Source organism: Penicillium hispanicum, assembly GCF_028827665.1.
Source record: "Penicillium hispanicum strain IBT 35686 chromosome Unknown utg000001l_segment0_segment0, whole genome shotgun sequence".
NCBI classification, from domain to species: Eukaryota; Fungi; Ascomycota; class Eurotiomycetes; order Eurotiales; family Aspergillaceae; genus Penicillium; species Penicillium hispanicum.
This window is the reverse complement of record NW_026623193.1, coordinates 1752012-1770525: the sequence shown is the minus strand read 5'-3', so window position 1 is coordinate 1770525 and position 18514 is coordinate 1752012. Positions and strand designations below refer to the sequence as shown.

The window sequence follows — 18514 nt, the reverse complement described above, 5'->3', positions numbered from 1 at the left end:
GGCACGTTGCTCCGGCCTTGCAGCTGTACTCCGTATCTCGAGGTATTCTACCGAGAGAAATTGGAGAGAAAAAAAGAGATCTTTCGCCATTCACATGTTGACGACAGATCTCAAGGAAGAAAAGAAACCAAGTTGGATTGTGGCTTAGAAATCAAACGCCGCAACCACCGTTTTGACCCCAACTCCAGAAAACCGCCGAAACCCAACACTGTACAGGATGATTAGGACCCCAATTGCTCATGAATCCAAGGGGAAAAAAAAAACGAAGTGGGGGAAAATAGCCCCAGCCCCAGAAGAAATAAAAAAGATGACAAAAGAGAGAGAGGGAGAAAACATGTAACTATGGTTAGTATACATGCATCACGTCATATAGCGTTAAGGGATTTCCCAAACATGAGCATAAGAGAAGAAGAGAACAAGAATCAAAGAAGTCAAACGAGAGGAGAACCCTAGATCGAAGTGATCTCGGTTGGATTCGGGTTGAGGAACTGATTGAATTCCTCGTAATCAGTGGACGAGACACAGTTCATCGACATCTGGCGATTGAACATGGGGGACGGGATCGGCTCGTCAAAGGACAAATTTGAATAGTCGGTGGTCGTCATCATGTCCATCTCGTCGAAAGGGTTGAATCCATTGTTGGGCCACTGCTGAGGACCCCCCTGTAGTGCCAACGGATTGACGACGCCCTGCATCGACAACGCATACTGCGGGTTGGGGGGCATAGGCTCGCTCTTGATCGGCGCTCGCGCCGAGGGACTGTATGTGGGAGGCGTGGGCGGCAGGGTCTGCTGGGACTGTGAAAAGGCATCGGAGGAGAAGCGCGAGCGAGCGACGGGGGACTGGGCACTCTCGGAGCTTCCGTCGGAGGATTCCTGACGCTGCATGCCGTGGCGCCACAGGTCCTGCTGCATGGCCTCGGGGTTCTCCTCAAAACGTTCCCCCTTGCGATGGTCGAGGGCGCCGAGACGAGTGAGCAAGTCGTGGGTCAGTGGGTGGCCGTTGGGCTCGGGTTTCAAGAGGTCGCCGGGCCAGCCTTCGCCCTCGGTGGTTCGACGGTAGAGTTCCTGGAGGCCGTTGACCAGCCAGGCCTGTTGCTGTTCAAGCATCTCGACATAACTGGAGAGCATCACAATCGTCAGTCCGCGGTTCTGGGGGCATGTCAATGTTTTGTGCCAGCTCACCCCTTAGGGTACACTTTATCATGGGCCTTCTTCCTTTCCCCAAAGACGCAGATGGCATTATCTGCTCGACAGCGCGAACATGGGTTGGCTCCGTCACACTGTTCGGTCAGTGCATGGACAATGGCAGCGCCCGCCTGTCGTGTCAACATACCTTGGATTTCTTCAAGCGACACCGGTCGCAGGCCTTGCAGACTCGCTTGCGCATATTGTCGGCGTGTGAGTGGTCGGACGTTGGTGTTGATTGTCGTGCGGCCATGATGTGTGTGTGTATTGATGCGGTATATCTCGAGAATAGAGAGGATGCCTCTCTAAGAGCGATGTCCGGAAATTAAAGGAGATGTCGTTGCAACCCCAGCTTTTCTTCTTTCTTGTCCGAGCTATACTTCCTGATCCGGATCGGGGTGATCGACGTCAACCAGTCAATGATCTAATGACGATGTCGAAGGCACCCAGAAGGGAGGATTGACTTTTTGACAGAGAGGAGTAAGAGGGTCCGATCCCAAGGAAATCGATCGAGAGTGTCATATACCAGTCATTCGAGAATGGAGAACAAGCCAGATGGGAAGGAGGGGGGGGGAACAGGGCCCTTTTTGAGTATTTTTTTTTTTTTTACTTGTAGGGATCGAGGGATTTTTAAGGCATAATCGCCATAGCAGTTCACTCTACTCCGGCCAACATACATAACGATCGGGATCGAATCATATGCGAGCTCCACTGATGATCACAGGGCCGGTTTTTTTTCTTCTCTTTTTTTCTTTTTCCTCTTCTCTTTTATTGTATCCTGCTTACCGAGAATAAATTACCGATGACTGCTCGGTGGAGCATGGAAGAGTCGGCACGAGAGTTCGCTAGCGGAGAACGGAGCTATGCACTCGGTCCTCGGAGACATTCGAACGGCCCTGACGTATATCCGGCGCTTCTTCCGGCCCACAGAAATCCAGCACATTGTACTAGACTATACTCGGAGAGGACGTTATGTTTGGTTTCCCCTGGAATTTCCTCTCCTGGCTTGCTTTGAAATCCGTAGTTAATGTATATCCACGTCGATGGAAAAGGACAGAAACAATGAGGAGAACTGGCTGAGAGACTCATTCCAGGTCCTCACCATAATCATCAGGACGCCAGGCGCGGCGGAACCTGTTCATACGAGCGTGATTCATGAAGACTGATTAATGCGTATAACTGTCAACGGCCCCCGTGTGCGCTGCTCGGCAACTCTATGCCGACTTGGGCATACGATGCGAGTTTTCGCATTGTATTTTTATCGTCCCCCAGGGTGCGCGGAATTCCTGCGATCGTTACGGTTGACTGCGTACGCACCCCAGGATAATTTTCGAGAATCGACACGCTCCAGACTCGTGAATCATCACCGCCTCCGTAAGTCCAATGGCGGTGCGGCGTGTGAGGTGATCGAGTAATGGACCCGCGCCGCAAACAGTCCATGACGTATCATCCCGCCTCTCCCCCCGGTTCTCAACCGCTAGGACCTGATATGGAGGTGACAACAGACTTTTCACAATAAGCGCGATACGAAGATGATGGGAGCGCCATGGCTCCATACGGCAAGATGCAACGAGTGGGAATTGCGGGAGTGCGGGAGTTGCGGAGGGGAGAAAGACATTTCGTGAAGCGGTGATCACCCTTACGTGCAGATCGAGAAGTACATGATTATTGATTAGGGCTTCCCTCGTCGCTCTCTCGTCCTTTGTATACCCCGGGTCCTGACTTGATTTTTCGAGATTCGCTCCGATGTCTCCTAAGTTCGTATCGGGTCTCAGGCACATATCCTGTCCTAATCTATGCAGTTAATTTAGCTCTCCAACCCAAGTCCGCCCATGACCTCATCGCAGCCAAGGTACTGAGCTTAGCATGGATGCAGATTCCGGCTTGGGCCATGTTGCCATGTTACTCATGTTCCTTGCTGTGCTTAGGGATGCAAGTCCTCCTTAGCGCACCTGGAGGGTGGAAGAGGGGCACTGTCGTTCCCACGAGAAGATCACTTCACCGTGATCCAGACCATTCGCTGCATCCCGCTTTGCTGCAGTACCTGGACATGGCACCTGTTCACAACTTGTCAACCGTGGGAATCAATACCTGGTGTCTCTGGCTGTCGCGATCGCACGGAATGTCATTCCGGATCAATCATGATCAACGGTGCGCGCCCGTCGCTAAAACCACGTTTGTACGCGCAATCCTTAGAAGGATCCTCCGCGGAGGCTCCGCGGGGCCACGCTGAAGTGGACATCCTAATGTACACGGTTGATAACGAGTAGGCAGCCACTTTACCACTTTCCTAGCCCAAATCAAAGATGTGCACAGCCTTACTACTCGAGATGTACTCCACGCGTGAAAGCATTGTATACAGGGGGTATATAGATATTATTATACGAGCAAAATGCCACAAAATGTATTTACAACCTCCCACTCCCTCCACTCTCTCCACTCCCTCCATAGTCAACAGCAGCAGCAGCAGCAGTAGCAGCACAACCGCTGGAACAAGCATCCCCGGGGCTCGACCTCCTCCTCCTCCTTGAGCTCCGTCACATCGGGCTTGGCCATCTTGCGACCTTTGCCGATTCCCAGAAATTGACTTCGCCGGGGCCGTCCCATATACGCACCCCCATTACTAGCATCGGTGGTGGTCTGTGGTAGCGCTGTGGTATGAACCGATTGCCCAGCCCGCGAGGGCGGTGGCCCAGTTGGCGCAGCGCCTGGTTGATTATGCATGCGGCGAGCTTCGACAACGCGACGGACCAGCACTAGGTGATGGTCATTAGCATTGAGTCTTTCTCTCGCTTTGTGTCCCTTCCTCATTCTGTTCACCGGAGGGTTGGACCTACAGGCAAATGTCTCTTCGATATTGACCATCTCGCGTGCACTTGTCTCCATGAACCCGCAGCCGTGTTTACGCGCATATTCCAATCCCTCACGCGATGAGACGGCGCGTCCATCTTTGAGGTCACACTTGTTGCCCGCGACGATTTTAACTGGCGGTGGCAGACCGACAGCAGCTGCAGTTGCCTTGGGGCCCAGTTCCTTGCGCAGACATTCATTGTCCTCCAGGCGCTGCTCTGCTTCCATGTTGATCATGTCCGTGAAGTCGTCCAGGGTCTCCAGGCTCGACGGGTTTGTGATGTCGTAGACCAGCAGAAACGCGTCAGATTTCAACGTGGAAGCCGTCCATAGTCCGCGGTACTCCTCCTGACCCGCCGTATCGGTGATTGAAAGAAAGTAAGGGAGCCCATCGACCGTGCGAGTGACCGAATACGAGTCCTCTGGGAATGGAGCATTAGAAGCCTGGTCGTGACACTCATACGAGAAAGGGAAGGATACCAATTGTGGGATCATATCTAGGGACACGAACGGAGTGTTAGCGACCACATAGGCCAATGGGTGGTGGAGGTGCGATACTCGTGAATCCATTGACTACGGACCAGCCGCAAGGTGATGGATGATTTGCCTATTCCCCGATCCGATCAGATCTCGATCGCGAGAAAGTCCCAGAATACTGGCACCGAATCATGTCCTCGCCAGATTCCGGCAAAAGAAAAAAAGGTTGCAGTAACGTACCACATCCGCCGTCGCCGCAGATGGTGATTGAGATCTTATCCGCCATGGCGTGGCCGACCACGATCGATGCGCGGCACCTCGGGGTCGGCGAGGGGAGAAACGCACAGGTCTGGTCACTCAGGGGAGAAAGGAGACTCGGGGTGGACGGAAAAGAAAAAAAGAAAATTGTAAATTACAAAAGAAAGGGGGAGGGGGAAGCAGAAGTTTAGGGGAGGAGAAAGAAGACGACCGAGGAAGAGACAAGCTCCACGTCGGCGTGATAAGAAACAAATAACAACTCCATCTTTGCGTTGCGGCATTGTCTTTCTCTCCTTCTACTCGATCTCCCCATGAACCCCTTACTCGACGCCACGAGATCCTGATTGCCTTCCATTGTTCCTAGTCTGCAAAGTATGTACAGTGACATCTGTATACTCGGAGGGTGTGAGGTGTTCATGCGCCAACAGGTCCCCTGGCCATTTGTGATGGATCGATTCTCCAATCGCTCGTATCCACTTGCCTCTCCCCACGGCTTCATGAAGAGAGAGAGAAAACAACCGCTAAACAAGGAGGACAATTGCAAAGAGATGCAATCGAGTTCAATCTGTCTTATCTACAGCGGGCTGACATCACTGGCAGCTTCCCTGGACCAGAATTCCACAGAAACTCACACCCAGCGCTGGTCAACGGCCTCTCCATTCGACGCTCATTGGCCCCAAGGCGCGAGCCGGCGGGTCCACAATGACATCGGATGTGTGTACTTTTGAAGAGGAGAGGGAACGGGGTTGAGGCCTTTCTCCCTTCTTCTAACGCGGGCTCGACCGGGCATCAGAACCAGAATCAACATTGTCTCGAACGGTTGCACCTTGAGACTCCAGCTTCCTCAGTTCTTGACGGAGTGGAGTCCCCATCACCCAACATTACTGGATTCCATCCCGCTGGTCCCTCTTTCCCGGCGCTCTGGAACTCGTCCGGGCTTTGCATTCTGGACCCCACGCAGGTCGAGGCCTGTTTTGCTTCTGGATATGGCCAACAACCTGATGAATAGCTTCACTCTTGACTACTCTGCTGGCCATGATGATTCCCAAGACCCCAATGATCGTATCCGACCACACCTGCCACCCTCCCTTTCTTCGCATGACGCCTCGTTGATGGGATTTCCCAACAGCCAGGTGGGCAATTATGCTTTCAGCGCCATGGTGCCCCCGGAGGGGGATTTGTCATTGCAGGCCTTTGACCGACCTTCCAGGCCTCAGGGAGATTTGGAAGGGCGTCTCTCTAATGTGATGTTGGCTTACGAATCGGGCCCCAATCCAGGGGTGACGATGCCCATGAACCTCGATACAGGAAACGCTTTCGCCTACGACGTGCCCACCACCTATCCCACAACGTCAATGGGACTTGTACCATCGATGAGCCAGAATCAAATCCATCCGGCCTTTCCCCCCTTCCCGCAGTCCTTCCTACCGGCCGGCCACTACCTCCAGCAACCACCAAGTGCACCACTACCCCACAAGGAACTCTACAACACCAACACCAATTCCACCGGCAGCTTCGAGGACTCTGAGTTCTCCCGGCCCAGCGAACAGTCCCAACTACGCGCAAAGCAGTGGCCGACCCAGGAGCGCCAACGGCCCCCGCCTTACGGCCCGTCAACTGCGCGTCGTCCCCAGCAGCCTGTGGCCATCCAGCCCAAGAAGCCTGTTGTCGTCGTCAAAGGTGAGCTACATGCCTGGTACCGGCCCGCTGGTTCTTGCCGGGCTAATGTGAATCCTACTTCTCTCAGAAGATCATCATTCGCCAGGACTGTCCACGCCTGGCGCTGGCGAGTCAGAGCACACGGGCATCTATTCTAGGAGTGGCATCGATGTTTTGGGCGTTCTGGTAAGTCCGCATCGTTGATGCCAGTGTGATCGGGGTCAAGCTCTGAACATGGCCAATAGAGTCGAGTTGCTGTGCGGCCCAATCCCAAAATCAACATCGGCGCAGTGGACCTGTCCTGCGCCTTCGTACTCTGTGATGTCCTGATGGAAGATCATCCCATCGTGTACGTCTCGGAAGCCTTTGAGCGTCTGACAGGCTATACCAAGAAAGAAATCGTTGGCCGTAACTGCCGATTCCTCCAGGGTCCGGATGGTCAGATTGCGGCGGGTGCCGAGCGCTCTTTTGTCGACGCGCAGACAGTATATCGCTTGCGCTCAACCATCCATGATCGCAGCGAGATTCAGGCTAGTTTAATTAATTACCGGAAAGGTGGACAGCCATTTATGAATCTCATCACAATGATTCCCATCCAGTGGGACTCAGAAGACTACCGATATTACGTTGGATTCCAGGTCGATCTAGTCGAGAAGCCCGATGCAATCACAAGGAGAAATCCTGGTATGTCGACCAATTGTTCCAATAGCGGTCATCGCTGACTTTCTGGTCAATAGATGGCTCCTACAGCATCAACTATCAACGTGATCAATTATCGCAATATGTGGTTCCGACGCCGGAAATTTACAGGTTACGGCCTGACCTTGCTACTCAATTTGGGCACGACGAAGTGACTGCCATTCTCAATGCTGTAGGTGTTCCGGGATCCGGAATTTCGCCGCACTACCTGGATCGCATTCTGGTGGAGACTACCGACGATGTGATCCACGTACTCTCCTTGAACGGAGAATTCCTGTATCTCTCACCGTCGTGCCAAAGGATATTAGAATATGACCCGGCTGAGCTAGTGGGAAAGACACTGTCAACGATCTGCCATCCTAGTGATATTGGACCCGTAATTCGGGACTTACGGGCCAGCACAACCCCTGCTCCACTGAGTGTCGTATATCGCATTCGTCAGAAGTACCAAGGATACATTTGGTTCGAGAGTCACGGTGCCTGGCATATCGACCCAAACCAAGGCCGGAAATATCTCGTCATGACTGGCCGCCCGCGGCCCGTGTATTCCCTTGATCAAATTCCTCGTCTGGGGGCCTCTGCCGCGCTGGCTGAGAATGATGTCTGGGCCAAGATTTCCTTATCTGGCGTTGTCTTATTCGTCACGTCCAAGGTAAAACCCGTGTTAGGGCGTTCACCCGACGATCTAATTGGCAAGGGTCTTCATGAGCTTATGGAACCTGAATCAAACCCCAATGCCATCTCGGACGCTTTGGAGGCAGCCGCCCTCGGGCAAGGTAACGCAAGTGACGATACCACCAACTCCGAGCCGCCTTCATTTATACACCAGATGCGTCACAAAAAAGGCCACTCCCTTTCTGCGCATACTACCTTATACGCTGGTGATAAAACACCTGGGACACGGCCTTCGTTCCTTGTGGCCCAGATCAGATTTGCGCGATCATTCCCGCCGTCCTCCACTGCCATGGCTGCTGCTGAAGACGAAAACAGTGCCACCATTCCGGGCACATCGAAAAAGATCACTCTCACCACCGAGGACTCTCGTCCACCTCGTCAATTCGGTGCCCTGGGACAACGCATGCCCGATTTGTCAGCTGTCATTAAGCTGAACGGACTACCACCCGGGAACCGCAGTATCTCATCTTCTGACATACCGGCAACTTTCTTCACCGAGCTCAACCCGACCCGGGGTTCCAGCTGGCAGATTGAGCTGCGCGAATTGGAGAAACAGAACCGCACGCTAGCCGACGAGCTACAGAGGTTGCGCAGTCGACGTAAGAAGCGCAAGCGCAAGCCGAGTGCTATCGCGGTAGAGAAGTCTTGTGCTATGTGTAGTACGAAGAACACGCCCGAATGGCGGCGCGGTCCGAGCGGCAATCGGGACCTGTGCAACAGTTGCGGTCTCCGATGGGCAAAGCAGGTACGCAGTCAATTTCAGGCTGCATCGGCACCAGCCCCAGCAGCTGTGCCGACGACTACAGCGGGAGCAGCTTAGGCGCCGTGGAGATAGATGTGGGCGTTAACAATTGGTTCGACCGGGGCACAATGAGTACAATGCTCAAGCGTGCCCTGTCAGTTGGCTGGGGCGAGCACGGTCACTAGCACCGGGGATGGGATTTTTGGAGTTCTGAGCGTGATATCTTGGGTGATACCCTCGTTTCAAGACGGCGCACCAAATAATGGTTTCGAGCGCGTTGTCATGCTTTGTCTTTCTTCCTGCACATAGCATATTTGAAATCTTCCACAATGCATTGCCTTGGTCTATCTTCCACACTCAAGGCCTAGCAATATAGCAATGTACCATATCCACAACAATGCCAATCAATACCCCCCAGCCTCGAGTCGATGGAAAGTGCATGAGAAGTACATGGGACTGGTGCCACATGCGGCAACAATCCGGTCATCTAATTAGTCTTGATTTGAAGATCTTTATTGAGCAAGACAGCCAGAATCTACCAATTGCATTGCGCTAGATGTACAGCTCTACTTGGACCGGTTCATGAAATAGAAAGAGTAAATGATCTGCTCTCATATATTACATATAGGGCCATCGCCGTGAAGTCTACTATACATGAAGAGTGAGTGCCCTCGAAACTCTCGGGACAGAGTCCGCAAGACATACCCTTCGTTCCATCATACCTGACCAGCAATCTTCTTCCCTCCCCGAACTACTAACCACTTCTTCAACCACTGCCGCTCAAGTGACTCAGCCTTTTCATGGCCGGCCATCGACACAAAATCGCCAGCCCCACGTTCATCACACGCAACGCGCACCTCAGCCGCACTCATTGCATCAACGCCGCCTCCAGAACGAATCATCCCATCATCGATAGCGAGGTACTCCAGGTACCGGCGCAAGCGAGGTCGATAAACGAGGCCCGCAAGGGCAGCACCGGCAAACCGATCATGGCGCTTCACGAGCCCGAAGACCGCAGACGCGCGGAGGACAGCACCGGCATCGGCGCGGACTGCCCAGAGAGGCTGTGCGAATTCCACCAAGAGCGCCAATTCCTCATTACTCCCTGCTTGCACTGGTCCAGCGCTTGCAGATGCACCGGAAGCCGCAAGAGCGTGCGCCCGAAGAGCCGAGTATTTCCGCTTCGAGGCTGCACCGCGCTCCTTGTCAATCTGTCCGGGCACGCGACATGTCGCGGGGGTGATGGCCGAGCCGACGATGGGGACGATCAGAGGTGTAAACTCGCCGCAGACGATGAGGATCAGAGTAAAAGGGATCATGCGGCGCACATCACGGGCTGAGCGGCGGACGAGCTGGAATTGGCCTCGGCCCAGGTGGTGGCTTTGGTCTCTGAAGGCGTTCGCGACATTGGTTTCGGGTGCGGAGATTTTGCGTGGCGGCGAGATGGGGAGGTAGGCTGGTAGACCGAGTCTCGCGCGAAGAGGGAGGGAGGCGCGATAGTTTCGGAAGACGTTTTTAAGACCGGTTTTGTAGAAGGTAAGGTATGCACGGCCGAGGGCAATGTAGCGTTGTAGTTTGTCCGGCGTGGTGGCGGAGGCTGAGATGGAGGGTGGTAGATTGAGATCGGCGGGGAATGTGCTGACCGGGGCGTTGATATCCTGCGCAGATGGGACTGTGACGGTTTCTGGTGGTGTGGTCGAGGACTTGGAGTGTTGCTCGGGTGGTGATTGCGAGGATGGGCCGGTTTGTGTTGGCGAGGTCGAGAAGGGCTGGATGAAAGAATGCAATGGTACAGGAGGGAGAATATACCCTCGAGCCGAGGACTGGAGGGTCCGTTGGCCCCGAGCAAAAGACGACATCGCCAGACGAAGGTTAAGGAAGTGGAATCATGAAGCCGACGGAGTGTCTGACGATGCCTCGGAGTTTAGATCTTGACACCTCAGGCCACACACGACAACAAGAACGCTCATCACTCTAAAGAGTTTTCTAATTCTATTAGGGTCGTGCACTATTATGAAGAATATGGACTTGAACAAGAGCCTCCTTTGAATCTACAACTCCACTTGCACGGCCACCATACTCTCCGACAGAAACCCTGTCACAAATAACCAAGCTCGCTTTGTGCCATCAGCCTTCGGCTCAATGGGCACAAGGACCGCTGCACTGGCAGTGCGAATACGAGATCCATCGTCCTCAAATAACAGCTTCTTCTCCCACTTATCAGTACCCACCTTTGGCTGAGCGATCCAGACCTGCATCGGGTCCAAAGCATTAGGGTCCTTTCCGGTCTGGGCAAGGTAGAAGCCTCGCGTAACACCGGCAATGACAATGCCGCTTGCATCGTCCGAGTGAGTGCGGTAGGGGTCCGCATAGTAGCTTGGATTGTCGGTGATACAGTCAAAGGGAATGGAAGTCTTGACAGAAATTGTGTTGTTGGCCGCGTGCCAGTCGGAAACGTAAAGCTCGCCACCCATAGCACTGGAAATGACCAGTTCCTGGTCGGTACGTCCGTGACCCAAACCATTGTTATTCCACAACCCAGTCAGTGCGATTGAGGCGTCAAGGCCGGCCGTAGCGTCGACAGAGTTCAGGTCGGTGAGCTGCACATGGATGACATTGGACCACTTGGCGGAAGGCCAGGCATCTTCAATAAGGCGGCGAGTGCCGTCTCGGTAGAAGTGGTCATTAGTCACGTAAAACGAGTGCGGGCTGACGGCGTAGATGTCGTTCGGTGTGTAGACCAGGGGGTGTCGAATTGAGCGGACATGCTGCACACTGTCCGATTGCAAGACGTGACGGAAGAGCTCAATTTGCGACCGCGCCTTGGGAATGTTCTCGGCAGCACCGCTGGCCTCGAAGTATTCTGGGTTGGGCAGGTGGTTGACAGCAAAAATGTAGACAGCATCGCCCTGCGCAGGATCCCCAATGACATCGATACCATGCGTCACAAAAGAACCCTCGAAATTCTGAAAATTCAACCTGGTCGACTTCATGGTCTGCAGACAGAGAACACCTTTTGTTAGTTTCTGAAATCCCGTAGGGCATCATAGCAACCAAAAAATCACCTTCGGATCCACCACATGAATAGAACCACGCGATGACTGCGGATTCAGATGCCCCAGCCCTGGAAACCACTCGAACCGGGTAACCTTGGAGTCCTCGCACGCGGTAAACAGTAGATTTGCGGGGCGGTAGTGATGCACATCCTCGCAGTAAAGTGTGTCCTCAATCCGAATGGGACCTTCCCCATCGCCTAGAACCGTGGGTTTGGGGGTATAGAAAATACCCAGGGGCTTCACAAAATGAATCCCAACGGGAGCCAGAATTGCCGCTAAAGCCACAAGTGAGATGCCGAACGCTGAACGAAATAGCCCCATGGCGTCAAGTGGGAGCTACGGCAGCGTGTCAGTTAGGATGAGGGAAAGCAGGAGAAAGACGAAAGGATAAAGTATTGAGAGGAGGCCTTGTTCTCAGTCTTCATCGCCGAGAAGAAATTGAACTGGATCGAATGCCGCGGTCTGGTAAGTGGGGGGTGAAGATCGTCGTGTCCGAGCCATGCGGGGGGAGGTGGAGTCGGCGTGCAACCGAGAAGAGCAGGAGACCCAACGCACGGAGATAACGAATAGACGAGACAACGCAAACTCTACGAACGAATACAACTATTGAGTGCGGCTAAGGATGCTTAGGTGACGTAGGGAGAGGTAGTCAGAATGCATTGAAAAGCAAATGTGATATGGTAGTGTTATTTCTTTTTTTTTTTTTTTTAGCATTTGGAGGCACGTCTGTTTGGTGGAGTCATTTTGCAGGAAGACGAGTGCCAGGAGAGAGGAGAAAGAAACAGGGAAAAGATAGATAAAAAAAAGAATACAGCAGACGTCAAATTCAAGGGTCAAAATAGAGTCATTATCGAAGCTGGCCATGGCGGAAGTGGCCATTTCATGTGAGTTAAGAAAAGTGCAACCTGTCCCGAAAAAGAAAATCCCCTTGTGCAAATCCTCCATTCCATTCCTAGTTCAAGTCGTTAGGTGGCTAAAGCCGGCAAAGCAGCGCATTCAGTGCACGGATTGCTTTGCATCTAGGAACTCTTGATCACTAGCATCGAGGACGTCGTACTCCTCATCAGTGAGAAAACCAGCATCGGTGTCGACCTCGTCTAAAGTCAGACTCTCAACGTCCTCCACGAGGTCTCCCTCAGAGGCGGCCGATACAGTAGGGGCCTGGTGAGCTGGGACAGAAACTTCGTGAGTGCTGGCATCGGGAGACTCCTTCTCCAGCTTGGGGAAAATCATTCGACTGCCGGTAGGCTCTGGATTGGCAGGAGCCGAAGCCTCAGAGGCCACAGATTCAGCAACATTTGTGGGTTTAGCAGTTGCAATGGTAGGCGAGGCAACTGTCTGAACCTGAACATCGCACCACAGACGGTGGCCGATGGGAACACCGTTAGGCAGCTTCAGTCGCCAGTATGAAATGACAGTACCCTCGCGGCGGGGAGTGCGGAGGGTCACTGTGAAATCAGCACTCTGGCCGGGCTCCACGGGGGAGGTCAGCTTGTTGCTTTCCATCGCCGAGCGAATAGATTCCACACTGGATGGGTGGCTCGCATCCACATTGAACATGGTGTCGCCGCCAACGAAGCGTACATCACTGCCCACCGGCCAGGCATGGGGACCAGGGTTGTAGAGAGTCCAGGTCTGGCGGAAAACCGTGTTTGGAGGCAGCTTAGTGCCATCCGCAATGGCATCCCGAACAAAGTAGGCTCTATGGGTGATTGACGCGTCATCACTGGTAGTCGGCATCGGCTCGGGATTAGTTGGTTGCGGAACATCCTCAGGCTCGTTTGCATCCACCTCTACAGGCACCTGTTTGACCACGGGCTGCTCCTTCTCAACATTCACTGGAGTAGAGATCCGGGGCTCATCATGTGGACAAGCGTGGTCACCAAGAGTGACCGACCCAGTGGAGCCATCATCGGTAATGGTGCTGACGGACACTGTGCGAACTGGAGTCTTGAACTTGACCATCGGGTGTGTGCGGTTGTGGAGATTTCTCGGATGAGCCTCACAGTTGGCGCATAAATCCACGTCATCGCAGACGGCGCATTTGTAGCGAACTCCGCTGATGTAGCTTTGAGGAGATTTGTCCTTGCACAGCGGGCCATCACAGAAAATGCCATAGTGAATTTCAAACTCACGAGGCTGATCACCAATAGCTTCGTAAATGGGAGCGAATCGGTGGCCAAAGTGACTTTGGGAGGCATCCTTAATGCAGTCTGAACAGTAGTCCCAGTCAGGGCATGTCAGACACTTGTGGCGGGTACCAACGATGCGCTGAGATTCCAAGTTAGCAGAATGGACCACAGGGCGTCTGAGCGAGAAAAGAAATGACTTCGAACCTTTTCGCAACCGTCGCAAACTGCAGCATGCTTGAACTGGCGGCCCGGAAGGCAGCGAGACATGATCAGATTCTTCAAGCAGAAATTGCGGTCCGATCCAAGGTGGAAGGTGTGTGCGGGGTGGTGACCATGCTTATTTCTCAGGAGACAGCGGAGGCATAGGTCATAGTCTTCGCAGTCGTTGCAACGCACCAAGTTGGTCTCATCGGCCTCTGTGCATCTTGTCAGTCCAGTCCACTAGACAGATCCACCAAAGCAAACTCGGCGCTACTCACCACGGCAACATCCATTGCACATGGGCTTGTCCTCTCCTTGAGCAGCCACATCCGACCGAGCGGCATCGTCAGGAACTGGGGCCGCCATCTCGGGAACGGGCTTAGGAGCAGACATACCCATCGAGACTGGTGGCATAACAACGGGTACTGCAGACTTGCTCTCCTGAACCTGTAACCGACGAGGAGGGATCGTCTCAGTCGTGCTATTGGTGACAATACCATCCAGGACAACTCTTTTGATCAACCAGTGTCCCTCGCCACGGCAAGAAGCACCATCATCGACACACTGCGGGCACAGGTCATAGTCACCGTACTCGCAGATACTGCAGTGATAATGTTCGTTCGCGATGGAACTGCCGCAGTTGTTGCAATCAATGCAGAACATTCCGTTGGGGGAAGTGTGGGAAATCACCGGGAAGCGGGGATTGCTCTGCTCCATCTCGAAATCGCGGTACTTAGGCTGGCTGGCTGGCAGACCCAGCGAGTTATTGGGGGCGTCAACAAGGGACGCAGGAGAAGCGTCCGCGGTGACAGGAACTGGTTCCGGGTGGGCGGCAGGGATGGGGGAACTCAGCACTGTTTCCAGGTAGCTATGTCTCGGAGGGTTTTGGTCCACGGGCTGAGCCGGGTTGAGAGTATCTGCCTCTGCCGGTGCCGGTGCCGGTGCCGATGGTGACGGGTCAACTACGCTGACCTTGATACGAAGCTTGGATTTGGCTTTGGCAGCTCGGTAGAGTTGTTTGTAGACAGCGGTGTTGTCGCAGTCCAGGCGAATGTAGGAGCCGGCGCTGTCGGAATAGCGTTCAAGGATGACGTTGACATCCGTGGGAACGCCGAGAAGGGTGACAAGCTAAACCCAACGCATCGATTAGTCAACAAGCAACAGCAGTCGAGACAATTGGGTTTGATGATGACAAGAAGATGGAACCATATCAGCCATGCCACACGCGGATGGCCGATCTAGTTACCGTGATAAGACATGGGGGCGGACTGGAGGTCCGGTCGGAGCTTGAGTGGAGACTCTTACCTTCTGGGGCAGCACCTGTGCCCGAAGATCCCCCAGCGGCAGTTTAAAGCGCCGGTTACTGTCGTTATAAAGGACTTTGACTGTGACCAGATGATCTGGTCCGGGGTGAGATGGGAGGGCTGGGGTAGCCATGATGGGAGCAACTGCAAGGTGAAGTCACCAGTACGGAGGAGCTCGGGGAGAGAAGAGATAAGAAGTACGCCGAGGGAGGAGGTGGGGGGTGTTGGGAAAAGGTCCAGTACGGGGAGATAGAGAGATACAATTATGGACGATGAGTGAGAAGAGACGTAGGCAGTGATTGAGAATACGATGGAAAAAGGATGGGGGAAGAGAAGGAGGAGAAGAAGCAGAGTAGAAGCAGAGGAAGCGTTGTATCACTGGGGGCACTGGGTCAGCTGCCTACGGGCGGTGTACGCTGACCTAATCGCGCTCACCACCCGGCGGGGGGATTCTATGACATCGCCGGCAGCCCTGCAACCGAGGTTGTATACTTCGTGCGTTGTCCATCTACTTCGGTGGGGAAAAGTGCTTACTTCTACGGCATCGCTGCACGGGATTAGGGATTTGATACTTTTGTTTTGTATTTCGTAGCCCCGTCCGTCGGAAACAGAAGGAGAACTGAGGTCATGCGGGAAGGGCCTAGATCATGCAAAGTGATGAAGAGTTGTGAGATGTGGGGAGTGATTTTCGCGGGGACGTGAGGGGAAAACGCTCAAATGCATCCGAATCCAAGTCTAACCGGGGCCCAAGGCAGGCGCGGGCAAGATTGCAAGGAGGAGAAGAAAGAGATGAGAGAAGACAAAAACATTAGAGACGGGTAACGGGATAGATGGAAATAGAAAGAAAAGAAAAGGAGGGTGAAATCATGACCAAAGAAGAAACAACGGGAAGTTCATCCAACAGAAGAAGCCTGCAATCAAATCACTGCGGTCCGTAATACATTCCCCCCGTGCCGGGCGGCTGGGGGGCTTGCGGGTAGTAGTACGCAGTGCCCGGCGGCGTCATCATGCCTCCCATTCCCACCACACCGCCCGGGCCTGGCTCGGGCACTCCGAAACTGGCGTTCGAGTACATATGGCTCGTGTCATAGAAGTAAACAGTGCCACCTGACTCGTGGGCAACCGTTCCAGGCTGCGACGGTTGGTCGCTAGAGGACCTCGGAAATACATAGGGCACAGGCTGTTGGCCCGGAGATGCGAAGTTTGGCACGGAGGTGCCAGGCCCCATCGGTCCACTATAGGCTGGATACTCGGGCCCAGAACCAGGGTAATACATCGCACCAGTGGGGTAGCTTGCGTAGAACCCGGGCTGTTGATAGTTATAAGGCTGGAAAGGCTGTGCATGGATTGCCCGTTCGGGGATCTGAGAGAGCGGCGTCCCCGAAGTTTGGTGCGATGGAGCATGCCCAGCTCCGTCTTGGCCCAGACCGGCAACGCCAACAGGGACAGGCACGGGAACTTGGTGATGGAAAGGTTGTTCTTGTTGAGGTTGCGGCGGGTTGAATGGGAAACTGGCTGGGCTTTCAATGTCCGCCACGGACACAGTTTTCTGAGGACGAGGTTGGTGCATGGGAATCGGAGCGGGTCGACTTTCACGGTAGGCGAGGTGAGGCAGCTGCATTGGTGGCATTGGCAGAGGTACTGGATGAATCGTAGAAGCTGGACCAGTGGGCGGAAGTCCGACTGGAGGACGAGGTGGAGGTGGCAGGCGAACAACAGGTTTGCTAGCGTCAGGGGGGCCCATGACTGGACGGGAGTAGACCGAACCAGCGGGAGACGGATAACCATCTTGGGATGGTGTCATTCCAAGAGAGGAACGACGGCTCCCACTCAAGACGCTGGGTGTGTAGAGATTCGGATAATAGCTGGGTCGTCGTCCGCCGTAGATGCTGCCACCGCGACCGCGACCTCGATAACCTTGCTGGTTCGGGCGCAGCGCGCGAGGTATAAAGATAAAAGACCGCTCGGTGGATGGGAAGATGTAGCGGGGTGCTTGACCAGGAAGGGAGATACGGACAGGCTTGTCACGGCGCAGAGGAGGACGATGCTGAGGAAGCCGGGTGTGTTGTTTCTTGGGCACGGCGGGGAACGGCTTGGCCTGGGCCATGCCGGGCAAGAAGACAACGACAGGCACATTGCCGACCAACGTGGTGCTGGAGAAGGATCGGTTCGGGGGTGAGGATCTAGGAGCAGTGGGAACAGTCGTGGCAGAAGGAGGTACAGCGGAGGGAGACGAGTGTTTCGGGGCCGGCGGATCATCTCCAGCTACCGTTTCGTGAAGGTCATGGAACCACTGACCTTCACTGGCATCGGCTCTCGAGTTCCTGGATGATGACATTAGCAAGTACAATATGGAAATATAGAGATGGTGCGACGATACTTGCGAGCATTCCCGTCCACAATAAGGCCATAGGGTCGAGACTTCCCTTTGTTGAAAGGGCGGTAGCCATTTGATCCCGCTTCCGCTGTCCGCTTGTCATGTAGGAAGAAGCTGCCTCGTGTAGGGACAAAGGCTGGATTTTGGTCGCGCTCCTTCAAGTACTTCTCGTGCTCACGTCGCTTCTTCGTAGCCAAAGTCTCTCGTTTCGGTTCAGTGGGAGGAGCCGAGGGCGTGCGGCCGGTGTGTAAAGGTGAATCGTCCTCCCTCTGGTCAGAGTGAACCTCTTCACCTTCGCGGGAAATCTTCAGTCCATTCAACATCGCTTCAGTGTCTGACACCGTTGTTTTGAGCCCTGGCTTGCTGGGTGGCGTGGAGCTGTGTTGTTGGGACTGAGCTAGCTCATGGTCGTCCCTCTCTCCGCTCTTCATTTTGTCGGTTTCAGTGGCATTCGGTGCTTCGCTGTCGCTCTCGCTACCCTCAGCATCCGCGTCCTCATCCTCCTGATGGGTATCGGCCGACCCTTCACTCAACGAATCATCCTCCACATCCCCAGCCAGTGATCCCTCCTCGTCTTCCCCATCATCGTCTCTTCTCTTCCTGCGGCTAGCCCCGATATAACGACGACGAGGGGCCATGGCTTTTCAGATGGCAGGCGAAATGTTGCAAAACAGATATTCTCTGTTTGAGGGTTGGGGCCGGCCAACTAGGAAGGGTGGTGACGGGAAGAGGAATGGGAGTGCGACGAAGGCCAAGCGGGCGTGGAACAAGGACGATGAATCACAAAAAAAAAGGAACAAGAAAATGCTAGAAAAAGAAAGGGAAAAAAAAGCTCCGAATAAAGAAAAGCACCTTGAGGATATCCAAGGTGATGAAGCTCGAAGAGAAGAAAAGAAG

At 54.0% G+C, this 18514-nt stretch overlaps 7 protein-coding genes across 7 annotated transcripts; 1 reads left to right on the top strand and 6 right to left on the bottom strand.

The window, feature by feature from the left end:
- Positions 1-449: 449 nt before the first annotated feature.
- N7459_000724 (Zn(II)2Cys6 transcription factor domain-containing protein) lies at positions 450-1440 on the bottom strand (the record flags this gene model as incomplete). The annotated part of the gene is made up of 3 exons (XM_056939909.1): positions 450-1119; positions 1185-1282; positions 1336-1440. The coding sequence occupies 3 exons, from the start codon at positions 1438-1440 to the stop codon at positions 450-452; spliced, it is 873 nt and encodes a 290-aa protein (XP_056804189.1).
- A 2198-nt stretch (positions 1441-3638) lies between these two features.
- N7459_000723 (putative RAS small monomeric GTPase) lies at positions 3639-4800 on the bottom strand (the record flags this gene model as incomplete). Its single annotated transcript, XM_056939908.1, has 2 exons — positions 3639-4534; positions 4755-4800. 2 exons carry the CDS (start codon positions 4798-4800, stop codon positions 3639-3641), a joined length of 942 nt encoding a protein of 313 aa, XP_056804188.1.
- A 958-nt stretch (positions 4801-5758) lies between these two features.
- lreA (uncharacterized protein) lies at positions 5759-8625 on the top strand (the record flags this gene model as incomplete). The annotated part of the gene is made up of 4 exons (XM_056939907.1): positions 5759-6452; positions 6520-6617; positions 6677-7115; positions 7169-8625. The coding sequence occupies 4 exons, from the start codon at positions 5759-5761 to the stop codon at positions 8623-8625; spliced, it is 2688 nt and encodes an 895-aa protein (XP_056804187.1).
- A 638-nt stretch (positions 8626-9263) lies between these two features.
- On the bottom strand, positions 9264-10406 carry N7459_000721 (uncharacterized protein; the record flags this gene model as incomplete). The annotated part of the gene is made up of 1 exon (XM_056939906.1): positions 9264-10406. The coding sequence occupies one exon, from the start codon at positions 10404-10406 to the stop codon at positions 9264-9266; it is 1143 nt and encodes a 380-aa protein (XP_056804186.1).
- Positions 10407-10598: 192 nt separating this feature from the next.
- Positions 10599-11924, bottom strand: N7459_000720 (serum paraoxonase/arylesterase family protein; the record flags this gene model as incomplete). The annotated part of the gene is made up of 2 exons (XM_056939905.1): positions 10599-11573; positions 11613-11924. The coding sequence occupies 2 exons, from the start codon at positions 11922-11924 to the stop codon at positions 10599-10601; spliced, it is 1287 nt and encodes a 428-aa protein (XP_056804185.1).
- A 675-nt stretch (positions 11925-12599) lies between these two features.
- N7459_000719 (ZZ type zinc finger domain protein) lies at positions 12600-15373 on the bottom strand (the record flags this gene model as incomplete). Its single annotated transcript, XM_056939904.1, has 4 exons — positions 12600-13874; positions 13940-14151; positions 14215-15064; positions 15242-15373. The coding sequence occupies 4 exons, from the start codon at positions 15371-15373 to the stop codon at positions 12600-12602; spliced, it is 2469 nt and encodes an 822-aa protein (XP_056804184.1).
- A 789-nt stretch (positions 15374-16162) lies between these two features.
- N7459_000718 (uncharacterized protein) lies at positions 16163-18255 on the bottom strand (the record flags this gene model as incomplete). The annotated part of the gene is made up of 2 exons (XM_056939903.1): positions 16163-17564; positions 17621-18255. The coding sequence occupies 2 exons, from the start codon at positions 18253-18255 to the stop codon at positions 16163-16165; spliced, it is 2037 nt and encodes a 678-aa protein (XP_056804183.1).
- Positions 18256-18514: the final 259 nt, after the last annotated feature.